Raw genomic sequence first — 21,091 nt, 5'->3', positions numbered from 1 at the left:
CTTCATTTTCACTCCACTTGGAATAATCTGCTTCGCGCCCTCCTTGTCCATGTCCTTTTGAGCATGCAAAAGCTATAGAGGTAGGGACATATATTTATCTATATATATATATATATATATATATAGGAGTGTTTTGTTTGTTGGCAGTGATCAGTTATCACAATCAGTCACAATCAATCAATCAAAGAGGTTTAGAGATTTGATGAGTTTAATGGAGTTGGAGTTTGGTTCAGTGGTCCTGGCCTTGTTGAGCAGTTTGGGTTGCTTTGTGGTCCTGAAATGGCTTCTGAGGAATGTGAATTGGTGGCTTTATGAAACCAAGTTGGGTGAGAAGAAATATTCTCTCCCACCAGGTGATTTGGGCTGGCCTTTCATTGGGAACATGTGGTCCTTCCTTAAAGCTTTCAAGTCCTCTAATCCTGACTCTTTCATCTCTTCCTTTGTTTCCAGGTAACAATAACCCCAACCCCCCCTTCTCTCTCTCTCTCTCTCTCTCTCTCTCTCTCTCTCTCTCTCCTCCCTTTTTCTCTCTCTAGAAAAGTTATATATATATATACACATGTATATATAAAATGAGCCTCTTGTGTTTTTGCCACTGGTTATGTTTGTGCTTGTGTCTGTGTCTTCCATGTACCTTAGTGGGTACGGAATCAAGCTGGGCTTTTTTTTTGTCATTTTAACTGTCACATAATCCAAGTTTATATTCTCCATTTATCTATATCTTGCCACTCTCTCTCACACACAAAAACATTCATATATCATATATTAGTGTTACAATATACGTGCTGGATTAAGGTTTTTTGTTTTCATTACCAAAAACAAAATGTTTTTGAATTGTTTTATTAATGGCTATAATACAAGCTATATATTGTGCACACAGAAAATGACATTCAGTAATCAGTGAACCGAATACTTCGCCTTTTTAACCCTTGTTATGATAAGGTATATTATATGTTGAAAAATACAAAAACAAAATTCATATTAGCGGACAAAGTTTGTTTGTTTTGGCCGTTCAGTCCAAACTCTTTTGATTCTACTATTCTGGATGTCTCGTCAGCGTTTAGGATCCACCTAATAGTGGGGTCCCACGTGGTTTGGAAGGCCTCATTCTAATGGTACAGTTTTGGTGGACCATATGCATATAAGTATATATATACATGTTCTGCACATAGATTTTAGATGTGTAATATATAGAAAACAATTTGTAGTGGATCAAAACTTTAGGGGATTCTTATATTCGTCTCTGATTTTGAATCATAATTCATGATTCTTTATAATATTTTTTTTTATAAAAAATGCACATAAAATAAAAATAATTCTGAATCATGATTCTAAATACATAAACCAAACGTCCTCAGAAATCCTAAGATCTCCTTCAGTTTGAAGCAAAGAATAATAAATAAATAAGTAACAAATAATAGAATAAAGGTTTCTGTTTTTTTATGGGGTGAGATTATTTTAAATTTGCATACATGGGATTTGACAATTTTCTTTCTGCACTTGTGGTCTCAAGTTCTTGACATCTGTATGACTAGGGACAAACTACGCCTATAATGCAACCAATTATTCATGCTTTTATAATGCAAAAGGTGGTGCCCTTTACTAGATGTAAACGGTACAACATATATGTCTTATGTCTACATAAATATATACATAAATATGTATGTATTTGTATATAGTATGGTGGTCCTTGACCTATATGGTCAGAGGTTTGTAGGAATCTTTATATATGTCTATTGTCCCGAGAGAAGATCAACCAAATTCAAAGTGCGTTGGTTAAAAGAGGATTAAAAATTCTGCTTTGACACAATATTAGATAAATACAGGTCATGCTTATGCTTTTCATAAGTACATAAGTTTTTATTTTCATACAGTAAAGAACTGTATTTATGAATTATTAGCTGAATAACATATCTATTGGATGTGATTGAGATTTTTTTTGTGTCTTGCTTTTGGAAAACATGATGTTAATGTACGAATCTAGAAATCTCTATGTCATCTAAACATGCTCAAACATGGATTGGACTTACCGGCAGTAATTTCCATGCATGAAATCTTAATAATTTTAGACACTTTTCAAGAGCAAAATGGACACAACTATTTTTAACTGTAAAAAAAAATAAAATAAAATAATTGTGTTTTTCAGGTATGGACATACAGGAATGTACAAGGCCTTCTTGTTCGGGAACCCGAGTATCATTGTCACGACGCCAGAAACCTGCAGGCGAGTGTTGACAGACGACGAATCGTTTAAGCCAGGCTGGCCTCGTTCAACCGTTGAACTCATTGGGAAGAAGTCCTTCATCGGCATTTCTTTTGAAGAACACAAGCGTCTAAGGAAGTTAACAGCTGCTCCAGTGAATGGCCATGAAGCACTGTCCATGTATATCAAATACATTGAAGAGAATGTAGTTGCTTCTTTGGAAAAGTGGGCTACCATGGGAGAAATTGAGTTCTTGACTCAAGTCCGAAAACTCACTTTTAGGATCATCATGTACATTTTTCTAAGCACAGAGAGTGAGTCAGTAATGGGAGCTTTGGAGAATGAATATACAGCACTTAACTATGGAGTTAGAGCCATGGCAATCAACATTCCGGGTTTCGCTTATCATAGAGCACGCAAGGTGAAGCTTTTTACTTTTTTCTTCTTGTTTTTACTAACAAGGTGTATGCATTTTGATTTTAAATATGAATGATTTAGTATTTACATGAGAATTTTAATATCAGGCGAGGAAGAATCTTGTATCTGTGTTTCAATCTATCGTGGATGAGCGAAGATCTCAGCGGAGAAAGGGCAATGTAAGCTCGACAAAGAAGAAAGATATGATGGATGCTTTGCTTGATGTTGAAGATGAAAATGGCAGAAAATTGACTGATGAGGAGATCATAGATGTTTTGTTGATGTACTTGAATGCGGGCCATGAATCTTCTGGCCATACCATGATGTGGGCTGTTGTTTTCCTACAACATCGCCCTGAGATTTTCCAAAAGGCCAAGGTACTTGATTTAGTATAGTAGTTTAATTAAAACCAAAAAGTAAAGTTGTTTAGCCTAGCAAATCATGTTTTGTGATTGTCTTTTCCTTTCTGGCCTATAATCAAATTTTGACTTTGAACTATAGGCAGAGCAAGAAGAGATTATAAAGAAGAGGCCACCTACACAGAAAGGCTTGAGCCTCAAGGAAATTCGAGAAATGGACTATCTTTCCAAGGTGGTTGACGAAACGCTTCGTGTGGTAACATTCTCACTTACAGTGTTCCGAGAGGCAAAACAAGATGTTCAAGTAACTGGTTAGTCAATATTCAATGTTTTCTGCATAGTAATTGTGTTACTTTGGTGTTGAAGATTCACTTAATGAAATGGATTGGTTTTCAGGTTACACCATCCCCAAGGGCTGGAAAGTTCTGGTCTGGTTTAGAAGTGTTCATTTAGATCCAGAAATCTATCCTGATCCAAAGGAATTCAATCCTTCCAGATGGGATGTAAATGTTTTTTTTTTTTTTTTTTTAATTATTGAAAGATAATATATATTGTTTCTGTCTGCAGTACTTTCTCATAAAAAATTAAGCCTTGACCAGAAATGTAAACATTCTTTGTGATTGCACAGAACTACACACCAAGAGCAGGATCTTTCCTTCCCTTTGGAGCAGGAAGCAGGTTGTGCCCAGGAAATGATCTGGCTAAATTGGAAATCTCGATTTTCCTTCATCACTTTCTCCTCGGTTATCGGTTAGTCATCGTCGAACATTTTATTCTGCATTACATTTGTATTTAAAGCTGTTCTATTACACCTCTTCTAATGCAATGTGTTGTTGCAAACAGGTTGAAACGGGCTAATCCCGATTGTCCGTTAATGTACTTGCCGCATTCGCGGCCTAAAGACAATTGCTTGGCGAAAGTTGAGAAATGCACATCTTAATAGACATGAGGGGAAAAGGGAGGAGCAAATAGCAGTGGCAACACAATACTGCAGTTGATGGATTCAAATAATAAAAATATTTCTTTTGTTTTTGTTCTAGGCATTTTGATGTTCAAATCTCTGTTCAAAGACTCATGTGCCTTGTTCCTTTTATATTAATTATTATAATCTCTTTTTAAAGCCTTACTACCTTATCTTAGCTTGCTTTGTTTTTTTTTTTTTCCCTACAGAAAGTGGCATATAGAAAAGTAATTTATGGGTGTGCTTGTGAATTTTGCATTTGCATTTTCACACAGAAAAGAAAGAAAAAGTTGATCTATCTTTCAAAAAATTGTTATTCTTTTAAATCTTTTAGAATGTTGGTTTTACAAGGGACAAGACAAGGACATTCACGAACAATGATTTTGCCCAAAATGCATGCATGTAAAGAAGATATGCTTCCACATTTTTTCAAACATAAAAAAGTGGGATTAATTTAAAGTTTATAATATTTGACTCTAGAATGTGGTAGGGCAATAAAACGCAAATTGTAATTTCTGCAACATTTCCCATACATGGTTTGTGGTCCCTATATGAATGTGGACCATGCTGTTGTTCATCTCCTTCCTTGCACCAAAATCCAGAACCCATTACATTTTTCATCCTTATCCATAATATAGATATGCGAACATGAGCGCAAAAATTCTTTCAGAGAAGCCTTTACTTCCTAATAATTTAATGCTAACATAGATTGTTCATGGATTCATAGGGGAAAACATACCCGTGCTGTATCTACGAATTTGATAGCATATGAATTAATTATTTTAGGGATAAAACCATTTTAATACCTTCTATTAAATCGAAAGCGTTTGACGTTATTCTGTTTTTTTAATAATATTAAAAATTACATGCACATTTAAAAAAACGTATTTTCGATACCTTAAGACCATCTTTTGGTACATAAAATGTCTTTTATACACTTTCAATTACTACAAAATTAAGTTTGAATATAAATTCCAAGGTGTATGACTATTTATGTAATTGAAAATTAAGGATTTGAGGTAAATTACCTCTTTAAGAATTTGTGGGCGATATAATTTAATTTGTGAATTCTGAAAAATCCTAAGATGAATGATCTGTATTAAGAATTGAAATTTATGACTGCACGAGGCTTTTCAACCAAATTGCCTACGTATCAAGTTTACAATTTTGTGATTTTTTTTTAAAATATATTTTTAAGGTGAATTACCCGTTGATCTTTTGGGCCAAGTTTTCCATTTAATTTGGATTTAATGATTTTGAGGTGAATGAACTCATTTTAAATTTTTTGAGATTTTTTCGCATTTGTTTTGAACTTGTAACTATACCTAATTTATTAGGTTGTCTAATTCAAGTTTGGCGTTTGTTTCGGATTGAACTTGGAGAAAGTTTTGATTTACAATTCTTTTCTCGCACCATTGAAATGACATTTGGACTGATTATGCAAATTATTTTTCATTTGTAACGAGACACGGTTGGAGTCTTTTTCTTTCTTTTTTTTTTTTTTTTTTTGGATTTTTGTATGAGTGTTAGATTTTTTTTTTTTTGGTTGCTAGAAGTGAAGGTTTTATTATTGTCTGTATTTTTTTTCCCCCCTTAACTTATGCGTTAAATGAAATTTCTTTGTCAGGTTCCCAACTTCTAACCGCCAAAGGACTATAACATTGCATAGGTAACGGTTTTTTGAAATTTTGAGGACAAAAAATGGCAACGGCTACTTTAGCAAGACAAATAGGCCGTGTCATATCTAATGCAGCCAGAAAGAAAACATCAGGAGGAGGCTGGTACAGCCCTCACATGGCTGCTGCTTCTCGCGCCATCGCAGAGCGAATCCCGTTGGTCGATCTTGTTCTTGAAATCAGAGATGCAAGGGTATAAATATACTGATCTTGATACGCATTGACATAATTCAAACACTTTCTTTGTTGAGTAATGGCGTTGGGTGTGCATGAGATTTTGTTTGTAAGCACGCCAAATGTTTGAGGAAATGCCTCAATGGCAAGTGAGCTTGTTTTCTTGATTTACTTGTTTGTGTTCGGTTCTTGTTCTAAATACTAAGGGCTCGTTTGTTTCATGCGTTTAAACTCATAGTTTTGATTCTGCTACAGTGTTTTCCTCTTATAAAAAATTTGAATTTTAAATGCTAAAATCAAGAATCACTGATTTAAACGCATGAACTGAACGGTCCTAAGTATTTAAAAACTATGATACATTAAGATGCCCGTCCATTCATTTATTTATTTATTTTTTTTGAGTTTGAACTAAACTTAGTACAACTTTCACTACAACGACTATTTCTAGAAAGAGAAGGACGTTGGAGGACTTTTCATGAGTTTAAGATTGTATTTGAATTGGATGCACATTTGGTAACGGTATCTGAGGGTTTTGAATAACGTGTAGGGGAGACAAGAAAATAGTGTGTAACGGGTTTGAAATTGAGTGACGACATCATTTTTGTTTAAGTTATTTTTGCACAGAGTTTCAGATTTGCACTTGAACTCAGTACTCGGGGTTCGAAGTGGTAGTTATTAGTGAATAGGATATGCTGTGAGGAAAAGATGCAAGGTTACATCTGTAAATTTTGGTTGATCTAGCTTAATTTAATTCGAAGGAAATGTTTCTTGCTGAAAAAATACAGAATATTTCATACTACAAACTTGATGTTAAAGTTTTCTTATTCGCTTTTCTTGTGCTTAGATTCCATTATCTTCAGAGTGTGAGCAATTGATGAACCATAAGCTTTCCTCAAGACGAATCATAGTATTGAACAAGATGGACCTCGCCGATTGCTCACAAACGAAGGTGTGTATAAAAAGCATGTCTCTTAGGTTGTGTATTTACTGGTCATGCTATGCAAGCATAAGATAACTATTCCTTTTCGATTTAAAATTTATTTTTATGCGTTGTTATCATTTTCTTCCAGTAGTGTTTATGTATTGTTTACACTTTCATTCATTCTTTTTTTCTTTTTTTTTTTTTCGGTGAAGGAGTGGATGAGCTATTTTGAACAAAACAACTGCATTTCTTATGGAGTCAATGCCCATAATAAGAAGAGCATCAGGCAGGTATATGTGACTCTCTCGTTATTTAACATGGATTGGTTCATCAAACATGTAATGACCATGTGCAAAAGAAAATATGTTCATTTGTTTGTAGCTTTTAGTCTTCTCTGTCTCTCTTTGCTAAAAAAAAAAAAAAAAATCATTCAAATGATAGCAAATGGTAAAAGCATATCCATACCATGATGATGTTAGTACTTAACAAGGCTCTCACTTTTCCTTCACGAGTATAGGTGTATTTCTTTTCTAAAAAGAAATGAATACTATCATTTTTAAGGAGTCTCCAAATAATTCGATGACCTGTTGTGTCTGGCTTAAGAATCACTTATTAGTTGGACCATGTTTACCTCAGTTAATGGGTCTAACTCTTGTCACGAATTCTAGTGTAGGTAATATATTTTAACTATTATTACACCACGCAATGCTCTTTCTTATTTTCTTGAGACGTGGTTCACTTCTTGCAGTTCTTGAACTTCTTACAAGCCCAAGTTAAACAACTGAGGAGAAACAATCATTCTTTTACGACAACAATATTAGTGGTTGGGATTCCTAATGTTGGTAAATCAGCTCTCGCCAACTCTTTGCATCAAATTGGGAGGATTAGTGCGGCAGGTAAAGATGATACTTCATTGAAAGCAAAAGCATCATTTCTCATATTAATTTCAATATTATTTTGGAACGAGTTTGTTGCGTATGATTACTACTATTGAGTTCCTACTTCTTTTGAATTAGTGAGCTTTTTGAATATGTTTTGAGCATTTGTAGTGTTGTTTGCTTCGCAGAGAAGGGAAGGTTGAGGCACGCTACAGTGAGTCCTCACCCCGGTGAGACGAAAGACATAAGCAGTTTGAAGGTGTGTACTGTGTAGCCCTACACTTCCAGCAGTGTATGTTGTTATGTTGCCCTGGTAAAGATTCTTAGCCTGTAAAGAGCATTTGTAGAGAATCCTAAAGAAATTGTTTTTTTAACTAAAGACTATATCTAAATATCTATTCTTAGGAGTTAGGAACACACAGCAGTAGGACTATTCCCTTGCATTTTTACGTGTATCTATTCTGTTTGCTATGCATTCAGTTTATAATTAACACACGCAAGTTGATTCGAATTTTGCAGATCGGAAGCCATCCGAATATTTATGTATTGGATACTCCAGGAATTTTGCCTCCTGAGATTTCTGATGTTGAGGTCTGCTCCAAGCTAGCTTTAACAGGTAGGAACAAGCAACACCTGGTTTGACTTCCTTGGATTTATTCAAATTTTGTTCAACACCTACTTGTACTTATTTTTCAACACCTAGGGCATGATTGCTAACTTGTAATCCAATGTAAGAGGAAATTGGAAACATATTGGATACAAAAGAAAATAAATAAGAAAGAGGATTATTGATTCCCGCGTTTACTTATCTATTAGTTAGTTGAATTTGGAACAATCCGATTCCCTTTCTAGTATTTACAAACTTTAGATATATGATTCCTAACGGCTTGAGTACTACAATATCCTTTGTGCATATAACTGCTAAAGCATAACAAGGCTATAGAGTATAAAGGGAAAGAATTGACTTTCCTTCTCATTATTTCGTCTATCATTTGAGCCTCACCAAATTTGCCGTCTTGGTATTGTAAGTAAACCCACGAGTTGTCACACTCCTTAGTGTACAGAGGACCACATACGAAGATGTAATATCAAGATGAGGTTCTTGAAATTTAACAAACCTTTTGAAGTGACATTTTTTTAAAATACAGGAGCGGTCGACGACTGTTTGGTTCGACGAGAAGAACTTGCTCAATATTTTCTTACCTTTCTAAACTTGAGCGATGAATACAAGAAGTGGTCAAAGTTGTCCAAAAATGAAATTGTGAAACCATTAGCGGACCATAAAGCAGAACGCTCAAGTGGTGTTAAAATGGACGCGAAACGGAGGCGGCAATATCCCACAGACCATACACAGGTATTTGACACTTTCATACTATTCAAAATCTCAAACTTTGAGTTTTGCCATTTCATTACCACATTGACGGCCATTTGTCTGATCTTAGTTTGTGAAGATTTACATGTGAAAACTAACATGATCCAGTCTGATTTTTTAGACTTATATGTTGGTTAACGTTCTCGTCTGAGCTTAGAGTTACCTTTTGACTTAAGCTTTGTGTCATCCTTCTGTTTCTTCAAATTAAAACGCATATTCGAGCAAGGAAAAAAAATTTATAATACGCATATTAATGGTTTCCAATGCAGGATTTCATAGTGAATGACGTTCGTCAAACTCTCTTCGAGAAGATTTCATCTTTCGATGGCAACATGAATGATGAAAGCAACTTGTCAACGCTTATTGAGGAAGAGATCATGGCCTTGAAGGAAGCTTTTCGAATTCCTACAGACTTGAATGAGGATGCACGATATAAAGTGGCTGCCAAGTTGTTGAATTTATACCGTACCGGGCGGCTTGGACACTACACTTTAGATTCTGTCCCATAAAAGCTTAGCAATTCTTTGTTTGAATTCACTCGTTCCATCCCAGAGCAATTTAAGCCAAATTTGCAGCTTAGCAATTCTGTCCCAGAGCAATTTAAGCCAAATTTGCAGCTAAAAGCAACAATAGAAAATTGCATAAAAAATTTTGCCCAAGCAAGAAAGACGATCATAAATGCTTTGGGAATGGCAATGATGATCAAACAAGAACTGTGAATCTGTGATCATTTAAGCTTTTAGTGAATCAAAGGTGTCAAATGAAGACAATCATTTAAGATTTGTGAGGTTTTTTAAGCTTCCAGTGAATCACAAGGACAATTCAAAGCAGGAAAAAAAAAAAAAAAAAGAATCAAGGGTAACCATAAACCATAAAGTTTCTAGCTTTTAATATTGAACGCAACTATAGTCGCGAAAATTCAGATTGTTCTTTAGAACAATTGTGCGGCCCTGTAAGTTGTAATGGATAAACTTCTTCCTCAACTATCGCATATAACTAATACATGTACTTCTGGGAAGAAAAGATACCAAAAGAAACGGTAAGATCTTTCTAGTTGCAGTCACTGTTGAACTTTACGGGCAAGAGAAGTAATACATGTATAGAGGTTGGAATATATTCAAAAGATAGGAGATAATGCACCTAGACCTTGGAAATACCCGAGAAATGTGTGTTTCTATTTTTTTTGGTTAGTAATCATTGATTATCTGGTTCCAGCATGTCATGTTGAGAAGTCTGGTGTAGGGCAATTGATCGACATCGAACCCCGGTGATTCCTCGACAAAGGCTTCATTTGTGAGACCTGCAGATATGAACAAAGCTGAGTTAGTAACACTTACAATCAAATAGTCTCACGATGCAACACATTCTACTGCATTCATCATGACTTCAACAGCGTAAACCCTACTAGCAAAGCACCATCAGCACATGTTTTGGGGGGGAAAATCAGATAAAGATAATGGCAATCAAACACTATAAGAAGATTTAAAGTAAGAAAAGGGCAATGATGGAATTTGATGAAAACAAGGCAGACCTCAACTGCAAAGATTGTATATTACCAGTTGAAGATCTTAATCAGAATTTAGGATCTCCCTCCATATACATGGATTCTCTCATCAATCGGCCCCTCGCAACATGGACACCTAGCTTCCAATTGGTAATAGTAATCACTACTGCAACTAGCACAAATAACTTGATGCGCACATGGCAGTAAGAGAACAGAAACTTCTTTCTCCATACAGATCATGCACATTCGATCATAAATTACTTCATTTTCAGAAAAACCCGTTTGCTCACTTGAACCACGAAATTGATTCTGGAAGGTGCGTGCATTGATTTCCAAGACTTCCGAATCCCATGAGAACAAGTAATCTGGGAGGTGATATAGATCATTACTAGCTCCTGAAGACATCTGAAGCTGGGCTATTTCTTGCTCGAGTTGTCGTATTTCATCTTTATATTTCAGACGTTCGGTCTCCATCTTTTGGTGAAGTGCCTGATGCCTTCTTTTTATTCTGACGTCAGTTTCTTCCTTTAGTTTCCATTCTTCTTGCAACTGGTTTAAAGCTAGTTCTTTAGCCTTAACTTCTTGTCTCCATATCACCTGAAAATAGAAAAGGCAATTGAGTTAATCTACATTTTTCTCCATTGTTGGTTAAAGGTTAACCATGCTTTTCTTCTGCACATACATAATAGTTAGCTCAAATAGATTAATTCTGATTATCATCCTCAAGAAAGGAAACAAGCATCAACTGAATTGTGTTTGTATATATAAAGCTAAAGTATAATAGACTAAAGCAGGCTATCCAAAATCAGCAATATTCATTAGCAAATTAAATTGGAGCAGATTACTTGGTTAACGTAACATATTACGAGTCAAAATCACAAAACGTGGAATGAACACAAATACTAACAGAAATAAATTGAGGGTAACACGGGATTTATCTAAACCTAATAGAAGTTCCTAGATGAAAGTGTGTAATGCACTAAGCCCCTTGGCACAAAAATAAGGAAAGGTGATAAATCTTCCTGCTTGTCATCAATAATATCAAGATCAATCTGACGCAGGGAAAAAAGAAAAAAAGAAATTAAGCAACAAGTAATTAGGAGGATCTAGTGAGCTCTATAGGTGGACCCATGGAGTTCATGCTTACTTGATCTGCTCATGAGCGAACTCCTTGGTGTCCACTTAAATTAACTTAACGATGGCATTACATAAATACTTGAAGTGAACTAACAAATACTCATAATATTGCTCTAACAAAAATAGTACAGAGGGTAAGCTACTAAAATACACATGCATTAAAACTTTTTGGCACATTTGTCCATATATTTCTAATGAACAGAAATGTAACCTTACATCTAAAATACTTTGCATACTTTGTAAGTTGTAACCTATCAGTGAGAATTGAGGGGAGGAAATTCTAAAACGACATTCTTAACCCCCCTTGTAACCTACAACATCCCATCTTAACCCCCCTGTAACCTACAACATCCCACCTACAATATCATTAGAATGCAGTCTATTTGTCACCACTAGAGCAGAGATGTGCAACAAGTTTCAAGTCAAAAGGTTATGTCACTGATTGTTACTAATAAATAGACATATGAGGAAAAATAAAATGCAGGCAATTTTTTGTCATTTACCTGTATAAAAGATCAAAACAAGAAAATTGTGGGTTAACCATGGTGTAGAACTACCAAAGTCAAAAGGGAAACAGTAAGAGTAAACAAGCAGTAAAGAATACATTGACATCATTGAAAAATTATAAGCACAATATCTATACTTAATCAAGAAAGATTGCTAAGAACATAATTTGACTTCAGGAATTAAATAAGAATTAATTCTGTGCCACATCAAAATTTATTTAATCATGAAATTTTTACTTTTAAGGAATTTCTATGTTGATCTTACTTTCTAGTTTTGAGGCAATTTTTTAAAAATGTATTAAAATGGTAAGAATAATAGATCGTGATGCTTATGATGTTGCTCGGAATCAAAGAGATTGGCGTTCCTAAGTCCAAATATTTCACAGTAATAGTTCATTTACTTTGAAACACGCATGCATACATACATGCATACATACATATAAAATACCACTACACAACCTAGGTGGGATGGTAGTCACTAAACTTTTCACCAAGCAGTCTTAGGTTCAAGTCTTCTCATTGGTTAATGTCATTCCCATTGCAAACATATATCTTGCAGGTCTCACGAGTACCCCAGAAATATTCGGGAAATACATTTGAACGCGGAGAAAAGTGAACGGCCTAAGAGATAACAATTGGAAGACAACAAAGATAAAGTACAAACCATGTAAGCGTGCAAAACCAAACAACATCTTCGTGAGCATTGTTATTCCAAGAAAAAAAACATCAACAGCTTTTTCATTCTAAAATAAAACTAAGCAGAGTAATAAAAAGCCACCAAATGAGCTTGCAAAGCTGCTATAAGACAACCGCTTAGGCACAACATAAGACTGAAAACAGGCTGCATATAAAATCTACCCAAGAAGAGTAATGCAAAAATAAGAATTCTTGTATCATGATTCAAGATAATAATGCTTTTACACAAAATAGTACAAATGGATTAAAATGTCAACTAAACAGTTTGAGTGGGAGGACTCTTGTATGGATAACCTAGTCATGGATGGCATTGGTATTTTTTGACGAATCAGAACCTAATTGTGTTGAACTAAGATGACATTGATTTTAGTCCATGATATCAAAGAGGCGGAAGACGAAGCAAAGAAGTGGAAGGAATTGGCTAAAGGGAAAGTGATGGAGGCTGCTAAAAAGCTCAGCCGTGACCTTTTAGAGCTGAAAGCCTTGAGAATGCATAAGAGGAAACAAAAGTATAAGTCAGAGAGTTGGATGATAGAACAGGAGGAAAGAAACCGTAGGATCTTTGAGGGCCGTGAGGAGGAATGCTCTGCCATATGGGATCATATTAAGTTTAGTGTCGCCCTTTGGGTCCATCACGATAAGGAATTCAATAGTCCTTTGTTTTCTGACATTGTTAGGGATTATAATTTTGTAATTTTTGCATTCACTTTTTGAGGAAATCTCTTCGGCTTGTTCTCTGGTACATAATTCTTCTTCATTAATAAAAGTTTTTGTTTCTTTTCAAAGAAAAAAGGAAAAAAAAAAAGATAGAACAGGAAAAAAGGATGATGTTGAGGCTCATGGAGCCGGAGAATGCAAAAACCAGACTACTTGTCAATATGACATTTTGAATAAATCTTTGTTTAATATGGACAATGGAATATGGGATAAAGGCGGACATTTAAGCATACAAGTTAAGAACATCTGAGTTTGACAGAAAGATTGCTACCGTGGAAACTAAAGAAAAGAAATATGTATGGAAGATGGTGTCTCCGGAGAAACAAAATAAAATATTACTGGAAGAAATTGAAAATCAGATAAAGGGGTCGCTGCAGTTGCAGCAGAAATTGTTTGACCTCAAAAAGGCTCAAGAGATCATAGAGATCAAGTTTCATCAGAATTTTCAGATGAAAAGCTTTCAAGCATGCTCCAGCAAATTTAGATACAAAAGCAGAAAAATAATATGTTAAAAGATGATGAATGATAAATAAAAGGAAATTGAGTAATAAAAGGTAAAGGAATAATTATTCTATTTTTCAATGACTGTCTTTTTAGGGGTCAAATAACGCACCTCTATTTGCTCTTGCGCTGCTTGGAGGTCGGCCATTTGTTGTTGTAGCTGCAGAGACTTCTTTCTCTCCTGCTCAATCTCTTCCAATAATCTACTATTGTGTTTCTCTAAAGATATCGCCTTCTTTACGGACTTCTTTTCTTTACTTGCAACTTTAGCAATCTTTTCATCTGTCTCAGAAGTTCTCAACTTGTATGCCTCAATTTCCGCCCTTATCTCTGCATTGACATTCTCCATATCATAGGAAGCTTTATTCAGCATATCATATTGACAAGTAGTCTGATCCATGGCATTCTCCAGCTCCATGAGCCGAAGCATCATCCTTTCCTCTTGTTCTATCATGTCACACTCAGACTCGCACTTCTGTTTTCTCTTCTGCATTCTCAAGGCTTTCAGCTCTAAAAGGTCATGGCTGAGCTTCTTAGCAGCTTCCACCACTTTCTTTTTAGCCCATTCCTTCCGCTCTTCCACTTCCTTTTTTGCCTCTTTGATATCGTGGACCAACATTGATATCATGTTACTTCTTTTATCAACACAATTAGGTTTTGACTCCTCGTCAGAGACTGACTTTTCAATGGCATCCAACATTAGGTTGTCCATGCAAGAGTCCTCCCACTCAAACTGTTTAGTTGACATTTTTCCCAGAAAGAAGTTCTTTTCAGCTTGTATTCCCTCAGAAGATTCCTTCAGTTCAGCTTGGAAAGCAACAGCAAGATTTGCAACGCTCTTCTTCAACCTTGCTTGCTGAGATGGTGTTAGATTGGAACCCATCACCCTAATACGACTTTTACCCAAAAACTTTTCAAATTCCTCTACGAGCCTCTTGTTTCCAGAAACGGAATTCTCACAATCAGCAAATTCCTGGTCTCCATGTACTGTACAAACCCCAGAAGATGATGCCCTTTTGGATAAATCCACCTTAAATTTACCATCAGTTGGCTTGCCCATGACCGTCAGAATGCTGGAAAAGCCCAAGTCAAAATTGGTCATCAGGAGACACCTCATAGCTTCAATTTTTTTCAAGTTTGGCTGAGCTTGGCAAAGTGTAAATATCATAACCGCTAGTGAACTTTTAACTGACGGCCTTAGATTTTCAGCAACTCGTGGACGATCCTTGTGAGTTTCATTGCGCTTACTTTTTTTAGTTTTGATATACTCAACCGAATTCTGCACAATATTTGTCAGTATATCCTCATCACCAAACACATATCCACATGTCAAGATGGCATTCCATACAACATCACGAGGATAACCAAACGACATCAATTTGGCGATTGCCTGCTTGTAAATAATTTCAAGTTTGTTTAGGAGCATGTTTTCCAATTCCTCTTCACTACAATACATTGGATTGTTTACAAAAGGACTTGAACTTTGAGTGGGTTTCAAATTAGCATGCATACCCATAGTATTTTGCGTACCACACAACTCAGGACCAGTATCAGAATCACAATGCCCTGGAGTTAATTCAGGACAATGTTCAACACTCGGTGAGCCACTTTTGTTGCTGGGTTTGTTCAAGTGCGGTTTTCGCTTGCCTTTCTTTTGTCTCCCCGAGCCACTCATTTCAGGTACTAAACTAGTCTGAAAACAAATGCATCAGCTCAAAACAACAGCTTTAACGAGAACACACAGAACCATATAAGAAAATAAAAATTTTAGCGCTTTCAAAAAATAAAATACAATTTTAGCATTCTCTATAATCCGTTGCATTTTAATACAAGTCTTGAGATCTTTCATTTTTTATGCTTTAAATGTCAACTATGAAGAATAGAATGAAACATGCTAGAAAAGAAAAATAAGCAATGCTTTACCCACTTTCTAGTTATTCTCTCAGCACTCAAATAGAGAACCAAAAAAAAAAAAAAAAGAAAAGAAGAAGAAGAAGAAATTAAAACCTAAAAGAAACAAGTGATTTAAAGAAGAAACAGTACAAGCATTTCAAAAACCACCCATCTTTAAAACAAACTGGCTCAAACCATCAGTCTGAACTAAATAAGAATTCACAGAGTTTGCCGTTCTTATAATTTACTATTCTCTTATACATGCCTTTCGGATTTTTTTTTTTTAAGAAAAAACCAACTTCGAATCTTTTTCTGGTACAGTTTTCATTTTAAATTTGTTTTGAAAGTGGAAAAAAAATGTTGGAGATTCTTAATAGCGTACGGAAAATATCTTTATCCATCATTATTTCACTTTTAAGGCTAAAAATAAAAGTCATTCAAAAACAAGCATAAGAAAGCGACAATATAGATTCACGAGCATAGAAACAATGGTTTAGCCTCTTTTTAGTTACTATTCCTTTTGTGCATTTTCTCAGCAACCAAACAGAGTAAAAAGTACAGGAGAACTGAAACAAAACCCGCTATACAAAAGAAAAAACAGTCCGTTGCATTTGCAAAACGAAGATGAAGAACAAATTAAGAGCCGAATCAAAAAGGGATTCTCGGGAACTAACCAATTAATTGATAAAACTCTACGCTTCGAAAAACATGCAACAAATGTTTTAGCAGCCTCTTTTCCTTCACTTTCTCTTTCGGTGTATTTTTCTCGGCAGCCAAACAGAATAAGAAGGAAAAACAAAACAACGCAGGAAAACTGAGCAAAACCAAGCTAGAGAGAGTGAGACTGTGAGAGAGTGAGAGAGTGAGAGAGTGAGAGAGAGAGAGAGAGAGAGCGCTCTGAAAGTTCGAATCTTGTGAGTGTTCAAGGAAGAATATAAGGGGCAGAAATGGAGCGAAAAAGGGTTAGAGATTTCCTACTGTCACGATCATTTTAAAATTTTTGCACTGTTTGTTTGGCATGAAACGGTTGGTCACTATAGTGCAATTAAGGCCTTCTTATGGTGTGGGTTTGTAGCAGATCATACCTCGTTCGGACTACCATGTTATGCATGTGTGTGATTCCATTGGCTTCATTTTTTGTCTTGGAAATGGCCAATCATATTACGCCGAGTAAGCATGAGGAGTTTGGAAATTGTCAGTTAAAGGAAAAAGCAACATTTCGACACTTTTCACATTCCTATTGGACTGTCAAAAAATAATAAGCATTGAAGTTGTTGACGTTTTTGTGGTAAACACATTGCACCACCCTGGTTAGGAAGTTGCATTGGCACCAATTTAAGGCCATTTATCAGCTTAATATTTTGACACTTTTCACATTCCTATTGGACTGTCACAAAATAATAAGCATTGAAGTTGTTGACGTTTTTGTGGTAAACCCATTGCACCACTCTCGTTAGAAAGTTACGGCCTGTTTAGTTCGTTAATTTGAGTTTTTAATTTGAGTTGAGATGTAATTATATGTGAAATTTTTTACTGTAGTAAAAAAGTTAAATGTGACTATTTTTTAGAGGTTTTTACTGTAACAAAACTCAAATTTTAAACGGAAATAATAGAAAATAGGCCAATATGAAAAGCTTAAGAAAGTATATAGGCCAATTTTTAGTTATAGAAATTGATAGGACATAACTTGTCAAGTTATGGTTCATAACCAAATAAGTTATGGACAAACTTATCAAGTTATGGTTCATAGCAGACAAGTTATGGACAAAAACCGTGAATTATGGACAATAACTTGTCAAGTTATGGTTCATAACCACACAAGTTATGGATAAAAATAATAATTTTACCTATTTATTAACTTATGTAAACTACTGACTTATTAATTTTAATTCATCTCAAATCTTAATTTATTTTTTTTTTTTTAATTTTAAATTTAAATCGGTAAAGTAAACGAGCATCAATTTAGGCCCATTTATTAGCTTGAGCCCAAAAAAAATGCGGGAAGTGCAGAATTCCACTCAAATACATCATCTTTATAAAACATCCCCAAGGCCGAACGGCATAAACTTAAGGTTTTTTTTGGAGGACTTTCTCTAATAAGCGTCTGTGACTAATTTCTGATTATTAAATTTAATTAAAATTATATTAAATTAAAAAATATATAGAATAAATAATTTATAATATAGATTTAATTGTTAAAAAATATAACTCTATCCATAGTTTATTTTTTTTAATCCTAATAGAGAAATTCCGTTTTTCTAAACAAAGATTTTATTTTCAATGGACAAAAATGGTATTAATATAACGTTGTTAGATTTTAATAGTATATTACGTAAGTTTTTTTTTTTTTTTTTTTAAAAGCTCACTTTTACCTTTTTCTTGGCTTGAAGTGATTTTAATAATTCCTTTAATAATTTCAAATATTTCTTTTTCTATTTATCTGCTGAGTTTTTTTTTTCAAAAAAAAAAAATGTACTTAGATTTTCATTTAATTTGCCTTTGTTCCAAACAACGTTCCTCGATTTTTTCTTTTTGTTACTTGGAGTAAAAATTTAATGCCACCTTTACCAATTTCTAACGGAAAATGCTTGCATTATTACCTTGCCTTTTTTTTCACGGCTAGAAACTTAGAACCTATTAATTATGAGAAAATTGTTGAGCTTATCTTAATATGTATGGTTTGGGTTTTTATCCTTACTTTTGATTAATATTTTTTTAATTAAATAACTATATTAGTTAAAATAATATTAATTAAGAGTGAAAAATAAATATTTAGATTCATGCATTATAAAAACATACTTTTTATTACTCTACTCTTTTTCAAATTGTCTTTTTATTGCCTTATTTGATCCTATCAATTTCTTAGATTTGTTTTCCTCGTATTGCTTAGAGTACCAATGTATGCCCATCGTCACATTTTTGTTGCTTGAACCTATTAATTTCTCCAATTCTTTCCCTTTTCTTTTTCATCTGCCTATATTTTTTCCTTTAGAAATCTTCTTAGATTTTCTTTTTATTGCCTAACTCGTTCCTATCAATTTTTTGGATTGTTTTCCTTTTTTTTCTTAGAGTAAAAATTTAATGCCATCCTACCTTTTTTATGGCTTTGGACTTATTAATATCTCAATTTTTTTTTTCATTTACCCGCTTAGATTTTTTTTTTTCTTGGAAATTTGCTTTATGTTTTCTTCTTATTGCCTTTACTTGATCCTATCAATTTCTTAGACTGTTGTCCTTTTATTGCTTAGAGAACAAATTTACACCCACCTTATCTTTTTTATGGCTCTATTATGAATTCGTTCAAGAAAAAGAAAAATATTTTCGAATTTCTACTTTTACCTTCCTTTTTTTTTTTTTTTGGCCAGATTTCCAGGTTTCTCGTTTCCTCTTAAGAACTTTATGAACTCTAATGACTAGAATTCGATAATGAAACAATAAAAATGATTAACTGACACCAGATAGAATCACATTGAAAGTCATAAATCCGGGAGAAAAAATGATGAAAATCCAAATAATTGAACAGAAACAAATCATTTTGATGCCAAGTTTTTTTTTTAAGAAACTTTTTATCCTTTCATGCATACTATCAGATGAAATGCCAACTTCCTTTGCTTTTACAGGGCTGACAAGAAGAATTGGTTGACCCTTTTCCATGATCAACTTCTCCGTGGCACTGCATGTGCATCCCTCTTGATAGTCCCTTTTTCTACCTGCGAAGGACAACAACTTTCCATCCCTGTAGGACAGAACTCAGAAGATAACTTTTTTATTATTATTATTTCTTTTAAAAAGAACATCTTTATAACTATCTTTTGTTTCCTATTTTTAATTTGGGAAAATACACTAATTAGCATAATTTGTATGTGCATTTGTACTATAGGATATATTTTTTAAAATTTAGTAAATAACAGCATATTTTAAATTTCATTAAAGCAAATGCTCTTTTCTAAATTCTAAATTTACCCTTCCATTTTGAGTTTCTACGGGGTAGTTCTTTTGCAAGGAAACTTATAACACCCTGAAGAATTAATTGAGATTAATTAAGGTAATTGAGATTATTAGTGTGCCTAATCTGGATTATTAATTGAGTTTTGATTAATAAATGTTTCTGACATGTGAGTTTAAATAGTTCCAAGGTATTTAAATTATTCTCAGTAATTTATTTTAAACCAGAAGTGCGTATGGACGCATTTCTGGACTGTTCTTTAAAAATATTGACACTTGTCCATTTTCTTTCCTTTTTCTTTTTCTTTTCTTTTCTTTCTTTTTCTTTTCCTTCCTTCCTTCCCGTGCACTTTCTCTCTCTCTTTCACTCCCTCTCTCTCTCACTCTCCCGTGCATCTCTCTCATTTTTGTCCCAAATCAAACGGATCTTGAACCAAGGAAAGATTTAAAGAAGTTTTTAACATCAAGAGAAGAATTCGAGGTAAGATTACTGAAAGAACCTCTCTTGAATCTCAAGTTTTTGAATTTCAAAACTTATTTTTGGTTCAAACTGGATTTTGATGGTTTTTGAGTAAAACTAGGGTAGAAATTGGAGATCTTGGGTTCTTTGGACTTGTTTTAAGACCTAGAACCCAGATCTAGTGATTTTCCTTTAAAATATTTGGATTTGGGACTGGATTTGCAGGTTTTGGACTGATTTCTGCGAGCTTCTCTCGCGCAACTGATTCCACCGGTCGACCTGTCCGGTCGACCGGATCACATGGAAATCGGTCGACCCATGCGATCGACCAGATTGCAGGCTGACCGGTTGACCGGTGTGCACACTACCGATCGACCGGTAGTGTTGCACTGCTCTGTCACCGGTCGACCGGTTGACACGGGTTTGACCTTGTTTGGCCTGAAAATGCTGTTTTGACCCCTGTTTTCGGGGAGAACCCAAATTAGCTTCATTTGGGGGCTTGAGATGAATGGATTAGCATCTTTAATCCTTGTTTTGAGATTGAAAACCCTTGAAATGATACTTTGAAACATAAAAATGGATTAGGGCACACTAATAGGAAAACTTGGTATCTAATTGAGAATCTTGGAGCATAATTGAGATTTGGATTGCTTTAGGAATGAGAATTGATCCTAAAGTGTTGTCTTGCATCAGTGATCGCTGAGGATTCAGACTGAAGGGGCTTGAGGAAGCGGAAGCCGGAAAGGGCAACGCTAGTCCCAGGTTTGGTC

At 34.6% G+C, this 21,091-nt stretch overlaps 3 protein-coding genes across 3 annotated transcripts; 2 read left to right on the top strand and 1 right to left on the bottom strand.

Moving 5' to 3' along the window:
- Nucleotides 1–211: 211 nt before the first annotated feature.
- Nucleotides 212–4,105, top strand: LOC21406618 (ent-kaurenoic acid oxidase 1). The gene is made up of 7 exons (XM_010099422.2): nucleotides 212–450; nucleotides 2,147–2,624; nucleotides 2,728–2,997; nucleotides 3,122–3,290; nucleotides 3,376–3,482; nucleotides 3,608–3,729; nucleotides 3,823–4,105. The coding sequence occupies exons 1-7, from the start codon at nucleotides 212–214 to the stop codon at nucleotides 3,917–3,919; spliced, it is 1,482 nt and encodes a 493-aa protein (XP_010097724.1). The 3' UTR covers nucleotides 3,920–4,105.
- Nucleotides 4,106–5,578: 1,473 nt separating this feature from the next.
- On the top strand, nucleotides 5,579–9,681 carry LOC21406617 (DAR GTPase 2, mitochondrial). Its single transcript, XM_010099421.2, is given in 8 exon segments — nucleotides 5,579–5,809; nucleotides 6,635–6,739; nucleotides 6,925–7,002; nucleotides 7,461–7,608; nucleotides 7,779–7,849; nucleotides 8,110–8,206; nucleotides 8,739–8,944; nucleotides 9,232–9,681. Coding segments are annotated over 8 exon segments (1,323 nt in total). The 5' UTR covers nucleotides 5,579–5,641.
- A 170-nt stretch (nucleotides 9,682–9,851) lies between these two features.
- LOC21412377 (MND1-interacting protein 1) lies at nucleotides 9,852–16,729 on the bottom strand. Its single transcript, XM_024166494.1, has 4 exons — nucleotides 16,591–16,729; nucleotides 14,136–15,716; nucleotides 10,519–11,063; nucleotides 9,852–10,262 (listed from the first exon to the last, which is right to left on the bottom strand). Exons 2-3 carry the CDS (start codon nucleotides 15,696–15,698, stop codon nucleotides 10,542–10,544), a joined length of 2,085 nt encoding a protein of 694 aa, XP_024022262.1. The 5' UTR covers nucleotides 15,699–15,716; nucleotides 16,591–16,729; the 3' UTR covers nucleotides 9,852–10,262; nucleotides 10,519–10,541.
- Between the last annotated feature and the right edge of the window lie 4,362 nt (nucleotides 16,730–21,091).

The sequence above is a fragment of the Morus notabilis genome, unplaced genomic scaffold (genome assembly GCF_000414095.1).
Source record: "Morus notabilis unplaced genomic scaffold, ASM41409v2 Scaffold75, whole genome shotgun sequence".
Taxonomy (NCBI): Eukaryota; Viridiplantae; Streptophyta; class Magnoliopsida; order Rosales; family Moraceae; genus Morus; species Morus notabilis.
Note: the sequence above shows the minus strand (reverse complement) of the source record. Positions and strands in the feature narration are given on the sequence as shown.